Below are 18,751 nucleotides of genomic sequence, written 5' to 3'. Positions count from 1 at the left end.
ATAATGGCACAAAAAGCATGAGATTTGTCTTGTGAGATTTATTGGCTATGGTCACACAAATTCAAGTAGATTCTCGGGTAAGCATTTCTCCTCAAATCTTGTTGGTGTTCCTTGACTTTTGCTCAATGTGTTGTGCTCAGACACTTGTGATTTTTACCTTGCCCTAGTGCTCTACACCGATGTTTAATTGGAATTTAGTACATGTCCTTGTTCAAATTACATATGTTGGTATGGAGTTCCTACATTAGGTCTAGGAAATAAGGGCCTTGATTTTATCCTCTTCATGTGTAGTCTCTTGTAGTTCAAGGCTCTAATTCCCATTTCTTAGGTTCTATTAGATATCAATAAAGAATGTTTGGGTTTTTTTGCCTATGACCACCCTATTATCTTTTGTGTGTGGCACCGTTTGAAGGCTATTTTGTATCATCCCTCTTATGTTGAATCCTAATATGATTCGTTGCATCTACTAATCGGAAAGAATGGCTCAATCTCTTGGAAATGTTCCATTAGGTGCTTTTTATATATCCTCTATTTGGGCTATAATGGGAGTTTTAGACATAGACTGTAGGGAAGTTTAGGAAATGAACAGGGTTATATGCAGGCATGAAAAAATCATAAACAATAGCTTGAAATCTATTTTCTCGATCGTCGCCAAGGTCCATGACAATGAACACCAATTGTTATCTCAAAATATAGTGGTTAGGGACACTCTTGTTCAACAAAAGATGCAATATCAAGTACTAGAATTTGAATGATTAATGTTGAGGAATATGGTCTATAACCTTAGTAAAGGATCCCACTTAGCTACTTCACATTACAAAGTGTTAGCGAATTTGACCCCTATAGTCCATCCAATGATTGAAGATATAGATATGGAAAACCAAAAATCTCATGCCACTAATATCAAGATAGATAAAGCTATTAGCAAGCATGTCTTTCATTAGTATTTAGTGCTATGTAGAGCAATACTAATCTTAAGTGTCTTTTATAGAGTTTACACCAGTTGAAATGTTTTTAAATCCTTTATGAAGGATGATTTGGACTTATTTATACTTGACACATATTGTTTGCTAGTTATGCTAGTTTTTGTTAAGCGAAAACACTATGTTTGTATTAATATGATGTCTAGCTTGAATGCATATTTTTCTAACACAAATTTTATCCATTTTAGTTAAAATAATAATAATAAAGATTAGTAAAACTATATAAATATTATAAAGTCCATTTAAATATCAAATATTTAAATATTATAAAAACTATTTAAATATTGTATATTTAGATCATTGTCGAACCACCAATTAAGACACTTACTATAACACTAGTGTAAATTTTAATTTAATCTCATCAATAGTGTTTCATTCTGGTTGTATTAGAGATTAAGTAGAAAATTAAAAAATTATAATTATGTGTGTGTGTGTGTGTGTGTGTGTGTAGATTTCCATGAGAAAAATCATTATATTCCATATGAAGAATATATATGTTTTGGTCCCAGAGGAACTACTCAGATAACAAGGCTCAAAAGCATTACAAAAAACACTCTTTATGAGCTCAACATGTCACATGCAGTAACTGAACCTAGATGGGGAGGAAAATGCCATTTATTCTAACCACCCGAACTAAACCCAATTGACTTAAACACACACAAAGAGACACACACATGATAAGGTTAGTTAGAGTAGTCGAGTATTCTGAATTACAAGCAAGAGGACATAGGTTGGCTCCCTTTATGGATATTATTGGGCCTTTTTCAATGTCCTTATTGGGTTAGGTTGCCAAAAATATAACTAGCTAGTTTACTTTTATACCACCCTCGAAATGAGGGGAAGTACCCATAGGGATTTCTCACGATGTGAATTTCATTGTGATCTCTATGTCTATATGCCTGTCTCTGTCTACATACATACATACATATAAATATACATATAATATACATACACACACACACACACACACAAAACACACACACACATATATATATATAAAGAGAGGGGCGGGAGGGGGGAAGGGAGAGAGATATAAGAGCTGTTATCCTCCCTACCCAAGTTCAAATCCCCCTTTTGACATGTTTCATTCTTCATAGATCAATTGTTAATCAAGGTTCGTCATGGGCTAATTGTTGATTGGGATGAGCAAGGTATTAATAATATCAATCTTGCTTTATGATTCGGAGGGTGGGCTGGTTGTAACATGGAGAAATATTAATGGGTTGGCTCGAGTGGTTAAATGTTGTGAATTACAAATAAAAGGTCTTAGGTTCAAGTCCTTGGGCCAACTATATTTTAATATGTTAATACATGATGTCCTTGTTGGGTAAGGCATATTCTAGTCTATGTTTATGGATTCCCCAATTATCACCCATCCATTCTAGTGGTGGAGTTTCCAAGGGTTTCCCATGTATCGTTACATGCTAAAAAGAAATAAAAACAAACCAATACATGCATGTGTGTGTGTGTGTGTGTCACCACTTAGTTGCCTAATGATTATTCTTAAAGTATAGAGTGTTTAAATATTCAAGTGTTTGATTTGATTAAAGGAGTGCGTTGATAAGTGGATAAATTCAACTTTCTAATGAGGCAAAGTTCTACCCTAAACCATTTATTTGCTATAAATTCCAATCATTTGGGTCATCTCAAAATGGACAAAAATCCTTAAGGGAAAAGTTCCATGATTAAAGTTTCTATCAATTAGGTGGAACTATAACTTTCTTCAAAAATCCTACTAAATTTGGGAAGAATTTCCACCATATCAAAGAGGTTGAGTTTATCGAGTTATTAACTTACTCCTTGATTAAATATAGATTGCATATAGAATGTCATACATATTTTAATGTTTTGAAAAGTTTTTGAAATTTAATGCAATGGACCAAAGTTTGAAGAAGAGTCTTATAATGTGAAGGTTGTATTAAAAGAAAAAGTAATGGTAATTTTTTTTATAAGTTGCAGTACATTATTTTAATTAATATTTTGAATAGGTAATAAGGGTTTGGTTGGTCGGTAAAGTGGAAGTTTCATTATTCTTCTTAGTAAGATTTATATTCCTCATATATATGATCTCCCTTCATAGGTTGACTTGTGTAAGCAGGTCATTCAGTGTGATTGAGGCCAAGTGCAAGTCCTTAGTGATTTTGGAATAATAGATACCACTAATTGTGATTTTTTAGCTAAAAGATAGGTTCCTTGTCAAAATTTCAAGTGCAATAGAGACTAGCACTATTTTCTAAACACTTATAATTACTTTTAATGATTTATATATTCTTTTAGCATTTACAATTTCTTCATCAAGGAATTACACTTCAAAAATTCAACCATAAAATGTAAAAGGAATAATTTAGATAAAAATGCACAAATTCAACATAAAGTTTACCCTGCGAAAACCCACTTGGGGTAAAAACCCAACAATAATTTCCTTAGAGAATCAATTCAACAAGAGGCATCAAATTCAAGACCATAGACAAACTCACCAACAAACTATCCACTAAGAATCCATGTCATATCACTCCTCAATATACTCCTTGTCAACTCAGTGAAGGTCTGTTATAGAGGTTCAAAATTTGGCCTCTTTCTTCCACAAAAAATCAGACTAACCAAGGAAAATTTTTGGCCCTAAACAATCCACATGTTCGAGAAGCAGAAGTTGAAATATCCACATATGTGAGGTCTTTTCTCTCTCCTTTGACTTTATACTTCTCCTTGTCTCGACCTTCTTCTTCGTCGATTAGAGGAGTAGAACTATGCTTGAGATGAGTGATCTAAATTGCCTCTTTGGAGGGAGAACAAATTCTTATTTATAGTCTTCTGGAGGTGGTTGAATAGGTGCCTCTTAGGGGCCAAGTTGACTTGATCACTGGAGGGCCAACTTGGACTTCTTATGGAGCCAACAACAAAAAATTCAAATTTCAAATTTTCTTTTGAGAAGCTCATGAAGATGACAAGTACATGAAGAACGCGACTTTAACATAATTTTCTTTTGAGCATGAAGAACATGTTTTACATAAATATTTAATGTTACAAGTACATCAATGATAAAAATATTAACTATGAAGATTGATTGTAACAACAAAATTCAACATCCATTACATGTAATATGCATTCAATTCATTATAATAATCCCATATTAGATGGTGTTAATTGTAGAGAATATTTTAATGATGTGATATTTATCATAAAGTTTATAAGGGGAGACAAACTAGTTTATTCGATGTCCATTTTAAGGTAGGTGAATTATTCAATTCTTTCATGGGAAATTATACCAACTCTGCATTGGATATTGTATAAACCAGTACTCCCCTTTTGTTTTACGACATGGACTAATTGCCTCTCATGGATATTTATCTCTAGCGATGTGATTGTTGACTAGCACCTACGATTTTTGGTCTAATGACAATTGTGATTGCCAACAAGTGGTATCAAAGCATAGGTCACAAGTTCAATACACACTTGGCTTGCGCTGGGGGAGATTTTTAGACATTGGATAAATTTTCCCCATGTGTTTCGTGACATGGAATATTTGCCTCTTGTGGATCCTTATCTCTGGCGATGTAATCATTGACTAACACTTATGGGTTCTGGTCTAATGAAAATCATGTTTCTTGTTAGATACCTTAATCCTCTGAGATTATGATAAATATTAATTAAGTGTAAATATGTAACAAATAGTTGGTTAGACAAACTAATAGCCCACGTAGTTGAACTATTTCTCCTTGTAATAAATATTTTTCACTCATTAATGAATAAACGCTGGAGCTTTTTCCATGATCCTCAATCTGACATGGTATCGAGGTGAGTGCTCCTTTGTACTCCTCATGTTTTTCCCTCATGTTGTTTAGTTACTAGGAGTGTGAACGTGTTTTCCATTGAGCGATGATTAATGAACGTGAATGTGAGGAGTGCATATGACCTATTATTTGAATGTTCATTACAAACTGAACGAGATCAACATTTAGATATGCGAGACGCACATCACTCCAATTGGCCTAGTTCAAATTCATGATTTCTTCTCTCTACAACAATAATCGAAACTCAAACTCAGCATTTGATGTATCTTGTAGTGGTTTCTCCACTCTAACACACGGGTAAATCTAGCATCCAGAATTGATTGTAAAAGGTGGGGGTTGAAAGAATGATGAAAACCATGATTAGGCCATGCGATCTATCAGGTTTGATGGTTAGTTAGTAATAATTTATTTACTATGACTAGTTCTAACATGGCATGCCCCGACCTATTTCACATGCCTAGAACAATTTTGTCAAACTTATCTTGCCTCAATTTATTTGTATTTGTTTGTTTATCTTAGAGGCCTTGAAAAGAATCATACAAGAACTATCTTTGCACTTTTAATTGCTCTTGTAAAATTTGTTTGTCATTAAAATATAATAGTTAAAAAGAAAAAATGCAACCTTGCAGTTTGATGTCACTAACTATAACACCTTTGCGGGCACGAGTGCTCAAAACCTGGAAGGGTAAGATTTTTTGTTTCTCTCGATCAAATGAAATAGCTTAAGTATTTAGATCAAATGATTTCACATACAGTTTTTTGAATATTCCAATAAAATCTACAATTTATTGAAACTTCCTAGTATTACATTCAACATTATGACTATAAAAGGTATGCAAGCTCGTCAAATCATTGTATGGTCTAAAATAGGAACCACGAGCATGGTATGAAAATCTAACCGAGCATTTTCTTAAGCTAAATTTCAAAACTTACAATCTTGATGATGCAACTTTGTTTGTCAAAAAGGTTGGAAAACAGGTTTTGTATCTTGTAGTATACGTATATGATATGTTAATAACTGGAAATAATGAAATTCATATTGCATCCATGAATAAATATTTGAAGAAAGGTTTTGAAATGATAGATTTGAGACATCTTCATTATTACTTGGGAAATGAGGTCAGTCAAAATCCAAAATATATATTCATTTCCCAAAAAAGGCACATTGGAGAATTATTGAACAGATTTGGCATGGCATAATGCAACTCTCTCTCCACTCCAATGGAACAAAACTTGAAGCTTACATTGAAAGAAGGGAATGAATTTGAGGATGCAACAAAGTACAAACAACTTGTAGGAAGTCTCATCTACCTCACCACAACTAGAACAAATATCTCATATGTTGTGAGCATCCTTTCCAGATTTATGCAGAAACCATGTGAGGGACATTGGTTTGTTGCAAAAAGAGTCTTGAGATACTTAAAGGGAACTTAATATTATGGACTAAAGTACACCAAGGTGGATGACTTTAGTCTTATTTCACATTCTAATTCAGACTTCGATGGTGACAAGGAAAATGGAGTATTGACTTTAGGATATCACATGAGTCTAGGATTAGCAGTTGTATCCTAGAGGTCATGCAGACAATCAGTTCCGATAGATTCCACAATAGAGGCAGAATATGTGACGGACGCAAAAGCAATAAAGAAAATTGTGTGGCTTAGGAAAATACTTGAAGACATGCATGAGAAACAAGTGAACTCAACTCTACTTGTCGAAAATACTTTGGTAACCAAGTTGGCCAAGAACTCTAGATTCCATGATAGAACCAAGTAAATCAACACTAAGTATCATTTAATTCAATACCATGTACAGGATACAATTATTCATCTAAGACATTACTCCACGACTGAGCAAATTACAAACATCTTCGCTAAAGTACTTGGAAGATAATTTTTTCAAAAGTTGAGAGCGATGCTTGAGCTCACAAATGCCCCTTCAAATTAAGGGGAGAGAATGTTAGACACCTTAATCCTTTGGGATTATTTTAAATAGTAATTAGGTGTAAATATGGAATGGATAGGTTGTTGGGCAAACTAACAACCCACGTAGTTGAACCGTTTCTCCTTATAATAAGTATGTTTCACTCATTAATGAATAAACGTTGGAGCTTTTTCCATGATCCTTAGTCTAGCAATTCTCGACACTTTTGAATAAGTCCTCATTGAAAAGTTTACTAAACAAAAGTTTCTAATTAGCTTATGTACATGGGACATATATTTATGACCAATGTTTTTGTGTTGGGTAAATATTATTACTAATAACTTTCTTGACGTTGTATCCAAAATATGCATACTCTTTTGCAATTTAATTCTTATATAAGTGTTTATCATTGTAGTCTTACATGTGCACATTTCAATGGAGAATATCAATATAGGTTTGGACACCCATGGACATTATTATTATTTTGTTTGCTAGCATTTTTGTGACTTGTAGGACTACCCTGTGGTCTAAGAAATTATAACTCATGGACATCTAAGTCATCGAAATCACTTGGGGATTGCACTTGGCCTAGGCCACACCAACATTTAACATGGTTGATTTTTTTTCGGTGTCTCCTCCCAACTATTGTGAGTTTTGAACCTTGGCTACCTTATAGAATGAAACCCTTGAAATCCAATAACACCAATAATATTTGACATTTATTAAAATAAGGACATGGGGATGGGATTCAATACACTTATGTATACATGGGTTACAAAACAACTAATTCTCTCCGGGTGTAATCACATGTTTGGTCACTACCTTAAGGTGTCCACATGCCTTCCATGGTAAGTGACTTTCATGAGAATTGACTTATTAATAATATTATGAAATAATGAAATTTAAGAAAAAATCCCTAACACAACTGCCAATTGAAGTGCTAATGAAAACATATTGTCATGGTAAATTTACACATAAATAATGTTGTGAAATATACTTTTATAGCACACTACTTTGCACCAATTATCATTCCAATAATATAAAAATACTATAAAGTGTTACAAATCTCATTCAATCAATTTTTTGGTAGGGAAAATATCTTCCTATTCATATATAAAATCTTAACAAATTTGACAAGTTACATCAAAATAAGACAAGTGTATTGTCTGATTGAGTCATTACATAAACAATCCATTTAATTTCTCTCATTCAAACCTACCTTACCTTAAATATTTTGTGCCATCCCACATAAAGAAAGGTTGTCACTTCTAATACTAGACTCTACATGGGATTAACATTGACTAATTTGTAATAAAGTTGAAATAGAAGGTGAAATTAGATGTATATGATTTATTCATATCAGTCTTAATAATATCCAGACATTCGTATTTAAAAACTCTAATGAATCATAGTTTCCTTTTGCTCGATTCATGGCTTTCTCACTCTTTTTCATTTTATCTTTGTCCCACATTAGAAATTGATTCATTCTTTAGATCTTTGATATTCATTCAAACATGGGTTGACACCATTCCCTTCATCATAATATAATTGTCGTGGATGAAAAGGGAAAAAACAAGGTCTAAATTCAAGGGATTATAGTTTTTATAACCTCACAACACTCTAATCTCTCTATATATTTTGAGACAATTTGGAATCTCTAATTTATGGAATGTATTATTGATAATCTAAGCATTACTCTTTCATAACATAAACCTATTATTGAATAGATTTGAAAGATATGGCTGAGATTGGTACTGATCATTTAAATAAGCTCTTTAAAGGACCTTCCATAACAAATCTATTTGAAATAGATCAAATGTAAACTTACCTTTCTGGCTTTGTGAACCATGATCATAATATGGATCCTATGAAGGAAGACAAATTGGATAAATTAGAAAGAGTTATAATTATATTCAAATGGATAGCATCCGTGGATTAAATGATTAATCTTTTGAATTTAATGAAGATTATTTTGAATTAGTGAAAATGGAATTATGTAATTAATAATAATATGATTTGATATGCTCAAATAGTAGCCTAATTAAAAATAACATTGTTTATTCAAGTAAAATCAATGATGTTTGTTAAGTAAAATCAATGTAATGCAAGACTATAACAAAAGCACCAACGCAAAGTCCATAAAATTAAAGATTCATAAGTTGAAAAACCTGCATATAAAAAATCATAGTTTAAGAAAACACATATAGCTACAAAACATTTAATATATTATGTTAAGAAGGAAAATTTACTTAAAAGATAAATATTAATATCTTCTTAAGCCAAATACACATGTTTTTGTTTATGGATTAACACCCAAAAATGACATGATACATAACAAAGACAACACATACACTTTAGAAGCTGCAATAGATATCCTTCAATACTCAAGTATTAGACTATTTAAATTATATACTTGAGTATACCAAATATTTAAATAGGATTTCTTACATTAAAAAATATAGATGAATTTCACAGGCTACCCAATACAATGGACTTCAAAGCTATCTATGGTTTAACCTTTAAATATGCTTCATCACAACAAATAACATCGAAGAATACTATGGGCCATCTAATGCCATGGACTTGAAAACTATCTACTCGAAAAATTTGTCCTCTTTGCTTGAAAATCAAAATATGATTCCTTATGAGTTATATGGTTGGCTATTTATACCCAATAATAATAATAGGTTTTTGAAATAAGGCTAAATATAAAATATTTAAATAATATAAACAAGCCTAGCCATATAAGTTAAATGGCTTATGAATGTTGATAGGCTTAGGACACCAATGCACACAAGAAAGACAATTGTGGCAATAGGGTTATTAAGAATTCAAATCTTATGGTTGGAAGTCAACTATGGGGCTAAAAATCTTTTCAATAATGCAAATAATCACAGATCTTCATTAACAAAATGCAAGTAACATAATAAATTTAATCCCAACCTTTCATTAATTTGTGATGATGAAGAATATTCATTTTTTATTAAATTTTGAACATACACATAATATTTGAAATTAAAAAGCTCTAAAATCTAACACCTCTTTCCAAAATAAACACTTTTATTGACGTAAATATTCACCAACCTCAAAATATTATCCTAAACATTTGTCTTTTAACTATATTAAATACCCTAATTAATTACTCACGGTGACTTACCACAATTCACATGAAACTTTGTATATGTTAAAATATGACCCAAAAATCCAAAATATATCTAGTGGTCTATTTCTTAGACCTTTTTTCAATCAAAATGTATGTCCAAAATTACATCTAATTTATAATCAATGTAATATCTAAAATTTTGTCATAATGTCCCCTAACTCTATTAAGGATTATAATTAGTATGTTAAGGATCATGGAACTTTGAATAAATAGTAATGTATTAAGATTTCTCTTTTTGAATAGGTAATTTTGAAAGAGTAGTTGCCACTATTACACTAGATACAACTACTTCATAAATGCCACAAATGAGCCAATTACAACACGTCTTTGCAAACTCCAACCTAAGCAGTTGAGGAAACAAATTGTTTACCAAATCACTCGAGCTAAAATCCTTAACATTTAAAAATGAGAACATAAAAATAGGCTATAGTAGGTTGGTTAGTTATCCATTGAAAGTGAATGGTTTATTTATTAGTGGATAAAGACGTTACACGTTCAAGATTAAAACATTTATAGTTAATGAATAAAAAATTAGTGAGTCGATAGATAAGTGAATACTAACCCACTAAACTCTTGAACCTATTAATGATATCTACCATATTTACCTTCAACTCTCTTTAACAATATTCAACACAGTTAATAATATTATTTATTATTTATAATCCATCATAACTAGTAATTATCATTATATCGGTTATAATTGATCTTATGAACAATATTAACCATAATTATAATCATAATACATGCAATTTTTTCTACATCAAATATTAATTTAAAAATAAAAATAATTATAATAATGCATCCTAACACATTATCTAAATATAAAATTTGTTTAAATAAAAATACATAAAATATATAATATACATAAATAAAATAAAATGTGTTATAAGAAATTTCTTGTAACTCTATTTATAAATCAAAATATTCAAAACCTAATCCAATATCAACCATCAATATCTCCTTTAAATAAAAAATAACATAAAATAATGATAAAAAAATAATTACAATATTTTAATTTCTTAAACTTTATCTATGAAGGAGGAGGAAGCACCTTGGCATTGATCTGTATGTTGTGAACAAAATCTCCAACGTCTTTATCGTGGGTAGGGCCCGCTTCTTTCATTGCATGGAAAATGTATGTAGTGCGTGAGAATATGTGGTCCATCTTAGAAATAAATAAAACATGGTGACGTTATTTTCAATTATTGTTTGGTTAGGTCGAACTAATTAAGTTAACCAACTTTCCATCAACTTCGCATGATGTTATGAGAATCCTTCATATACATGTTAATGGGATTATGGTTTGGTTAGCCATCCTTTATATGGTGCATATTAAATGGGATTGTGGTTTGGTTAGCCATCTTCATGCTATGTAGTTCAGATCAATGGGTTGTGGTGTAGTGACCACTAAGGCATATTTATAATAATTATTAAGTGATTTCGTTTAGGTGTAAGTTTTATGTAATTTTATTTATTTATTTTATAATTTAATATTTAAGTTTGAGAAGATAATTAAGTTAGTTAAAAAAAGTAATGTTATAATTTTTGTTTAAAAAAATAATAAATAAAAATGTTGTATGGTTAAAGTTGATATATTTTTGTAAAAGGGTCATTTTAAAGTGATAAGAGTTATTAAGTTGAGTTTAGATTTGTATTTTTAAATATTAAATTAGGTTTTGTTTAAGAGTTATTAAGTTGAGTTTAGATTTGTATTTTTAAATATTAAATTAGGTTTTGTTTTTTGGTAGGTGATAGATATATGGTAGTTAAGACTATTGTTAGAGTTATTAAGTTGAGTTTATATATGTATTTTTAAATATTAAATTATGTTTTGTTTATTTGGTAGGTGATAGATATATGGTAGTTAAGATTATTGAAGAGTATGATTGACAGTTTTATTTGTTGTTATGATAGGTTGTTAAAATAAAATGGTTTAATTTTATAATATTATAATATTATTTTTTTTCAATTAAATGAGTTATTTTTAATGTTAATGAGAAAATTAAGGTCTATTAACAATAATTTATTTTTTAATATGAAAATGTCTAGTAAGTGAAAACACATGGTGCCAATGAGGGTTTTTAGATGGTTCTTGATCGAAGCACATGTAGTATTTAGTGCAAAGCCTTGTGTATAACAAATAACACATATCTCTTGCATTTACCCCCTCCAACCAAGCCACCATTGGTCCTTCATTCCCCTTCTAAGTTTAAAAGATAATATTCTTGGTAATAGCTTGTCACTTTTAATGGGTGGGTCAAGCATTAACATCCCTGTAGTGTTCAAGTCAATGTTTTAAAAGCTCACTAACATTTGGTATAGACAACATTACCTTCACCAAGTTCTACAAGTTATTGTGAGCATCTTAACATGCCATACACACCTGAGTGTGACATGCACACATTTGGCATCATGTGTGTGTACCAAGAATGAATATCATCATCATGACCATTATGGAAAGCCCAATATTAATATGTGACATGCCAAAAGGATGAACAGTCACCATTTAATAGTTATAGAATTGAAGCACCCAAAGCATCTAACTCTTGATTTTATTATTGAAACAATAATGCACAATATTTCATTCATAGGAAAATATTAACATAAAAAATTGTTATGGATAAATAAATATATACTTGATAATGAATAAGTACAATGTGTACAATAAGCTTTATGATTATATACTTTATAAAAATTGACTTGTGATAGACATGAAAGGTTGTGTCCCTTGGTATTGTTGTTATTATTATTTTGTGAGGTTATCCATATTATATTCATTAAATTGCCTTGCCCCTTAAAGATTTCTTTTGTCTTCAAAGCATTTTGTGGAAAAATCCATGTCTTATTCCTAGCTTACAATGTATTTTTACAATTCTCCATCTAAGTACAATGCGTACAATAAGCCTTATGACTATATACTTTATAAGCATTGACTTGTGATAAACGTGAAAGGTCGCGTCCCTTAGTATTGTTGTTATTATTATTTTGCGAGGTTATCCATATTATATTCATTAAATTGCCTTGCCCCTTAAAGGGTTTTTTGTCTTCAAAGCATTTTGTGGAAAAATCCATGTATTATTCCTAGCTTGCAATGTGTTTGTACAATTCTCCATCTTGAAGTCGTGGTAGTTAAAGACACAAAATAATATGATCTTCAAAGGATTGAATAACATTTGTTGCATTATATATGGGTCAATCCATCCTAGGTTGATTTTCATTGGAAGTTTTTGTTGGTTAGTTATTTGGACGTAACATCTCATCTTATGTTTCCGAGTATAACGTTGACTTTACCCCCTCTCTATTTTGAAATTATGAATCCTTGAATGTATGAAGGATGCCATTTATATTGATAATGATTTTTCTCATTGATCAGTCTTGATCTCAATGCTAGCACATACATCATTTATCACTTCTAGTGATTTTTTGTTGTTGATAACATTCCAATATAAGTGTTATTCTAATTTATGAGATCCACTAGATTATATGGGTTCTTGTCTCAATGGTCTATGCTTTCACATATGATGACTTCTTTGATTCCTCTAAATCGACCATTGTGTCTTTATTGATCAATGAATCCTTGTTGGTGAGTTGTTCTAACTTTTCTTGTCACAACATTTTATTATTCTTCAACTTCTTAATATATGGGACAAAGATATGGATTAATGAGGCAGAGAAAGGAGAGGATTTTGACAGAGGATTCATGAGGAAAGATTATTTGTGGTGGACTCATGCCATCCTGAGGCTGTGGACCTAAATATTACGGTGTCGAGTAGTCAATGTCTTCAAATACAACATTATTAGTAATTGAGGGTGAAGGCAGGATGGAGCGACAGTGACCGAGGCAGAAAAAGCATAGGGTTTCAGTTTGAAGTACGGGGTACTGTGGTCGACCGTAACCTGACCTGCAGCCACCCGCGACCGACCTCGACATTCACCCGTCTTTTGGTTTTTTACCCTCATGGTTTACCTATGGCCTGATGTTTTTTCCTTCTGTTGTCGCTTCGGTCCTTATGCCAGGGTTCTTTCACCATCATTTACCTGCGAGTTCCCACCTGATTCTTTTAACTCTGCTCCAGTTTACTACTCCCTGTTGTTCGCACTATGCTTTTCGTTTCCGTTTCCCACCGACGGTGCCGTTTTTCCGTCAACCAGTTTGTTTGGAGGCGGTTATCCTTTTCTCGGTGTAGCTGTCGACATGGACCTCGATGCTGTAGACTATTCGGATGATCCGCTGGCGGAAGGCTCCATCTGGAAATCCACGTATGCCACTTCTGAAGGTATGCTAAATTTCAGTGAAGGTTATTCTGGTAATTTTGAAGGTTACCCATAGTATTCTAGGCCAACTACTTCTGCTCCTATTCCTCTGGGCGAACCCCCCATTTGGCCGAATTTCTCATCATGTCCGTCGTCCTCGTCCACCCTAGGGTTTATTACATGATGCATTAACCCTTCGCCGGACCTGGAAGCTCCCCCACAGGACCCTTTGCCCCACCAGGCCGTGCCTTCCACTGAAATTCCCTCCGCTGAGCTGCAGTTTATCGACCCCAATCCCTCATCCTCCCCTGCGCCCCCCTTGGGTAGGTTCACCTCTGTTCCGTCGCTCCTGGAGGCCATCCCTAAAAATCCTGCAAACCCTAACCCCTCTGCTGAAGCCCCCGACCCAGTAAGGGTTTTAGAGCGCCGCGCCCCCACCCCCCCCCCCCCCCCTCTCGACCTCCCGACCCTAGAAAAAGAAGAAGTGTTTTAAGTCAAAGGTGGATGATGTGATTCTGAGACTTAAAGAGGACATTCAGTGGGGCGACACTATGGACTATGCAAACAAAGTTTTGGTGGGCAGAATCAGAGGCAGGAACTATTCGACAGCTCGTTTGAAGACCTAGGCATCTGAGATCTGGGGTCATCACCTGGCAAACATCCCTTTTGTTCAAACGTTTGTGAGGGGATGGTTTTCTTTGAGATTTGCTAGGGTTGACCACACGAATTGGGTCCTTTCCTCGTTTTGGCATTTTGAACAAGCCCCGGTGCTATTAAAGCGATGGATGCCCCTTTTTGACCCTAAAACAGAGCAAGTTGGGGTTGGTCCTATTTGGATCAGACTACCCGGCTTGCCATTACAATATTGGTCTGAGGACATCTTTAGAAGAATCGACAATTTTCTAGGCACCTATATGGAATATGATAAATCCTACCAGACTACGGGTATGATGGCTTTTGCGAGGATTTTAGTTCATCTGGACACCAGAGGCATGCTTCAGGAGCATATCACTATTCAGTGGAAATCCTCTTCACGTCAACAACTCTTGGATTATGAAGGAATTCCATACAGGTGCAGAAGATGCCATAAGGTGGGACATCTATTAAGGGATTGCCCACTAAACCGGAAAAATTCAAAGACCGCACAAGATGTGGAAATGGATCCCCCCATTGTTCAGCCTCAACAGCCTGTCGAAGTGGATCATATAGAGGAGCAATTAAAGACCTATGATACTGTAGAGGCTCCGAGTGCTAGTGTGCAGAAAGAGCGAGGCAAGGCCCCCATCCAGCCTTCCTCTCCTCCATTGACGCGATCCAGGGCAACCCAGGCAGAAGTCTTCTCATCGGGCATGTCAAACTCTTCTCATGCTCATGTATCTTATCACAAGGTATCTCTTTCATCTCTTTTTAATAATCATGCATTGGCTCCACCGGACCTCTTTTCCTTGCCTCCCTTCTCAACATCATTGGATCATATGATCCTTTGACCAGCAAGTTAGGCTCTGGCCTCCTTTCTATCATGCTCCCTGACCCCACCCCCTCTTTATACACTTCCATTTACCCCTCTACCTTTCCTCTTTCCTTACACCCCCCTCCTTCCCCTTCGGTATCCTCCTCCTCGAGATACCCTCTCCGCTCCAAAGCCAAGGAGAAAGGACCAGATGCAGTTGGTCTAGACACTAAGGCTTCTCCTGCTTCCCATAAGCCAACCAGGGGGCATCCTTCATCTCTTTCCAGAGCTAAATTCCAGGCTGGGGAGGAGGTAGCCCTGGGAAAAAAAAAAAACCATCGATAGGGTTCTTAGAGCAAAGAATGCCCTCCCCCCTCCCCCTCCATGAATATTTTATCTTTTAACTGTCAAGGGATAGCTAGCCCTATCAAAAAACTAGCTCTGAGGCAACTCTTTTCCTCAGTTCCCGTAGACATCATTTTCCTTCAAGAAACCTTGTGTATGTCTGGTTCAATCATACCTCTTTTGGAGTCATGGATGTCGGGATGGTCCTTTCATGCCCTGGATGTATCTGGGCGATCTGGAGGTATTGCAATTGGGTTTCAGAACCGCTCTATAGACCTGCAAAGTATTTGGGGAGGTGGAGGTTTTATAGGGGCAGACATTTACTCTGCTTCCTTGGAGACTGAATTTAGAGTCATCAATATATATGGTCCTTGTCAAGATAGGGTTGTTTTCTGGAGAAGACTACTCAGCACCTCAATCATGCAGGCTGATAACATTATTCTTGGAGGAGACCTTAATTTCTCTTTGGGCTTCATGGAATCATGGGGACAGCTGGCGCAGGTGGATGGTTTAACTGATGTTATCAAAAATCTGTTGGAGGATCATCATTGGATTGATATTCCATCAGCAAGATTCAGTATACTTGGAAGAACAACCGTATCTGGGATCAAAGTTTGGCAAGGAGATTGGACCGTTTTCTAGTAAAAGAAGCCCTTCATGCAGAACATCCCTGTATTAGGCAATGGGTAGGCACGGGAGGAATCTCGGATCATCACCCAATATACCTAGAAATTGATGACAAAGTACACAGAATCAGAGCTCCTTTCAAGTTCAACTCTTCATGGATTCGGGATCCTGCCTACATAAAATTGGTGACTGAATATTGGCAATCACACCTGATCAGAGAAAATGAAGATACTGCAGAGGGATTTGTTCGCAACCTAAAAGAGTTAAAGAGTATTTCCAAAGAATGGGCGCACAAGAAAAGGAAGCAAGAAGACTTTATCCTCAGAGAAGCAGAACAAGCCATCACAAATCTTGAAGCAAACTCAGATGGTACCTTTACCTCGCAGGAACAAAAAGAGCATATCTCTGGCCTCATCAAACAGAGAACTAAAATTTTAAAAGACAGAGAGGAAAGCTGGAGGCTTAGAAGCAGGGTGACTTGGTTAAAAGAAGGGGATGACAATACAAAGTTCTACCACAAGTTTGCCAATGGTAGGAAGGCCATAAATTCTATTTGGGAGCTTAAGGATGAATAAGGGTGCATTGTAAACACTTCCAGAGAATTGGCAAGCTTAGCCACTTCACATTTTAAACAGGTATACAAGGCCCCTCTGGGTGCAAACATACTGGAAGTGATGCATACAACAGAACTATTCCCTCGGTTTGTTGACCAAGAGGATGAAGATGATCTCACTAAGGAAGTAACTCAGGCCACTATCAAAGGATTCAACAAGGACAAGAGTCTAGGACCAGATGGCTGGACTATCGAATTCTATATTGCATTCTTTGATACCCTAGGGAACGAGCTTCTTAAAGTAGTGGAGGATTGCAGAAAGTCAGGCAAGATGTCCTTAGCCATTAAATCCACCTTCATAGCCCTCATCCCCAAATCAGATAATCCCTCATCTTTCAATGATTTCCGGCCTATTTCCTTATGCAATTGTCTATATAAGATCATTGCCAAGATCATTTCTAATAGACTCAAACCTGTCCTGTCAGCTCACATATCCCCCGAGCAATTTGCTTTCCTCCACCACAGGCAAATCCATGAAGCCATTGGCACTGCTCAAGAATTGATCCACTCAGTTCATCTGAGAAAACTGAAAGGCATGATTTTAAAAGTAGATTTATCAAAGGCTTTTGACAGGGCAAATTGGTTATACATCCGAATGCTCCTAACTCATCTGGGGTTCCCCTTATATCAAATGGATTATGAGCTGCATTACTAATGTCCCATTCAGTGTTCTTCTCAATGGTGCTGCCACTCCTTTTTTCTGTGCGGAGAGAGGCCTCAGGTAGGGATGCCCCCTATCCCCTTTGTTGTTCCTTCTCATCATGGAAGGCCTAAGCAGAATAATCAATGTTGAACATAGAAGAGGCAGAATTGTAGGCATCAAAATCACAGGATCCAACATCCTAACTCATCTTCTCTTCGTGGATTATGTCCTAATTTTCTTGAATGGGGGCATAGGGGACATAACTACTCTTCAGAACGCCTTTGACCTTTTTCAACAAGCCACAGGCATGATCATCAATGAAAGCAAGTCTACCTTGACTGCTCCTGGGTGTACTCAACATGAAGTCCAATTTGCAATAAGAAGATTCCCATTCACTCTTCTTAATCTGGAAGCGGGGCTCAGATATCTTGGATACAGGGTGAAACCCCAAGGTTACAAAATTGCAGATTGGACCTAGCTGATCTCCAAGGTGGAAAAGCATCTCAATATCTGGTACCATCGGTACCTATCAAGAGCAGGCAGGTTGGTACTTATTAAAGTTGTTCTGGAAGCGACTCCAGTGTACTGGATGACCTTGGCATGGATCCCAAGAGGAATACTGGCAAGGTTACAAAACATTTGCTGCAGGTTTTGTGGAAGGGCAAGCAGTAGGGAAGATTATTTGCATGGGTTAAATGGGATACTATTGCTAGGCCTAAACGATGGGGAGGATGGGGTATAAAAAGACTGGACATCTTCTCCAGAGCTCTGGCTGCTAAGCTGGGCTGGCAGCTTTTGACATCTCATAGTCTATGGACCAAGGTTGCCTATGCAAAATACATTAGCCCTACAAATAAAATGGACTGGGTCAGACAGAACCAGAGGAGCAACAACAACATTTCTATAATATGGAAGGCAATGATCAATTCCATCTCACTTATACGAGAGGGGTTAACATG

The 18,751-nt window shown here is 35.0% G+C and overlaps 1 protein-coding gene across 1 annotated transcript; it reads left to right on the top strand.

The window, feature by feature from the left end:
• The first annotated feature begins 16,101 nt into the window (after window positions 1–16,101).
• On the top strand, window positions 16,102–17,111 carry LOC149242572 (uncharacterized). The gene is made up of 2 exons (XM_089370883.1): window positions 16,102–16,486; window positions 16,600–17,111. Exons 1-2 carry the CDS (start codon window positions 16,102–16,104, stop codon window positions 17,109–17,111), a joined length of 897 nt encoding a protein of 298 aa, XP_089227009.1.
• Window positions 17,112–18,751: the final 1,640 nt, after the last annotated feature.

Source organism: Pinus tabuliformis, chromosome 8, assembly GCF_031772625.1.
Source record: "Pinus tabuliformis cultivar Carrire ecotype Pingquan chromosome 8, CPIR1, whole genome shotgun sequence".
Lineage (NCBI taxonomy): Eukaryota > Viridiplantae > Streptophyta > Pinopsida > Pinales > Pinaceae > Pinus > Pinus tabuliformis.
This window is presented reverse-complemented; position numbering and strand designations above follow the sequence as displayed.

Coding starts and splice junctions, on each gene's coding strand:
- LOC149242572 (XM_089370883.1), top strand. CDS start 16,102: ATGTCGGGATGGTCCTTTCATGCCCTGGATGTATCTGGGCGATCTGGA. Junction 16,487..16,599: donor TATTCCATCAGCAAGATTCA/GTATACTTGGAA, acceptor GGCAATGGGTAG/GCACGGGAGGAATCTCGGAT.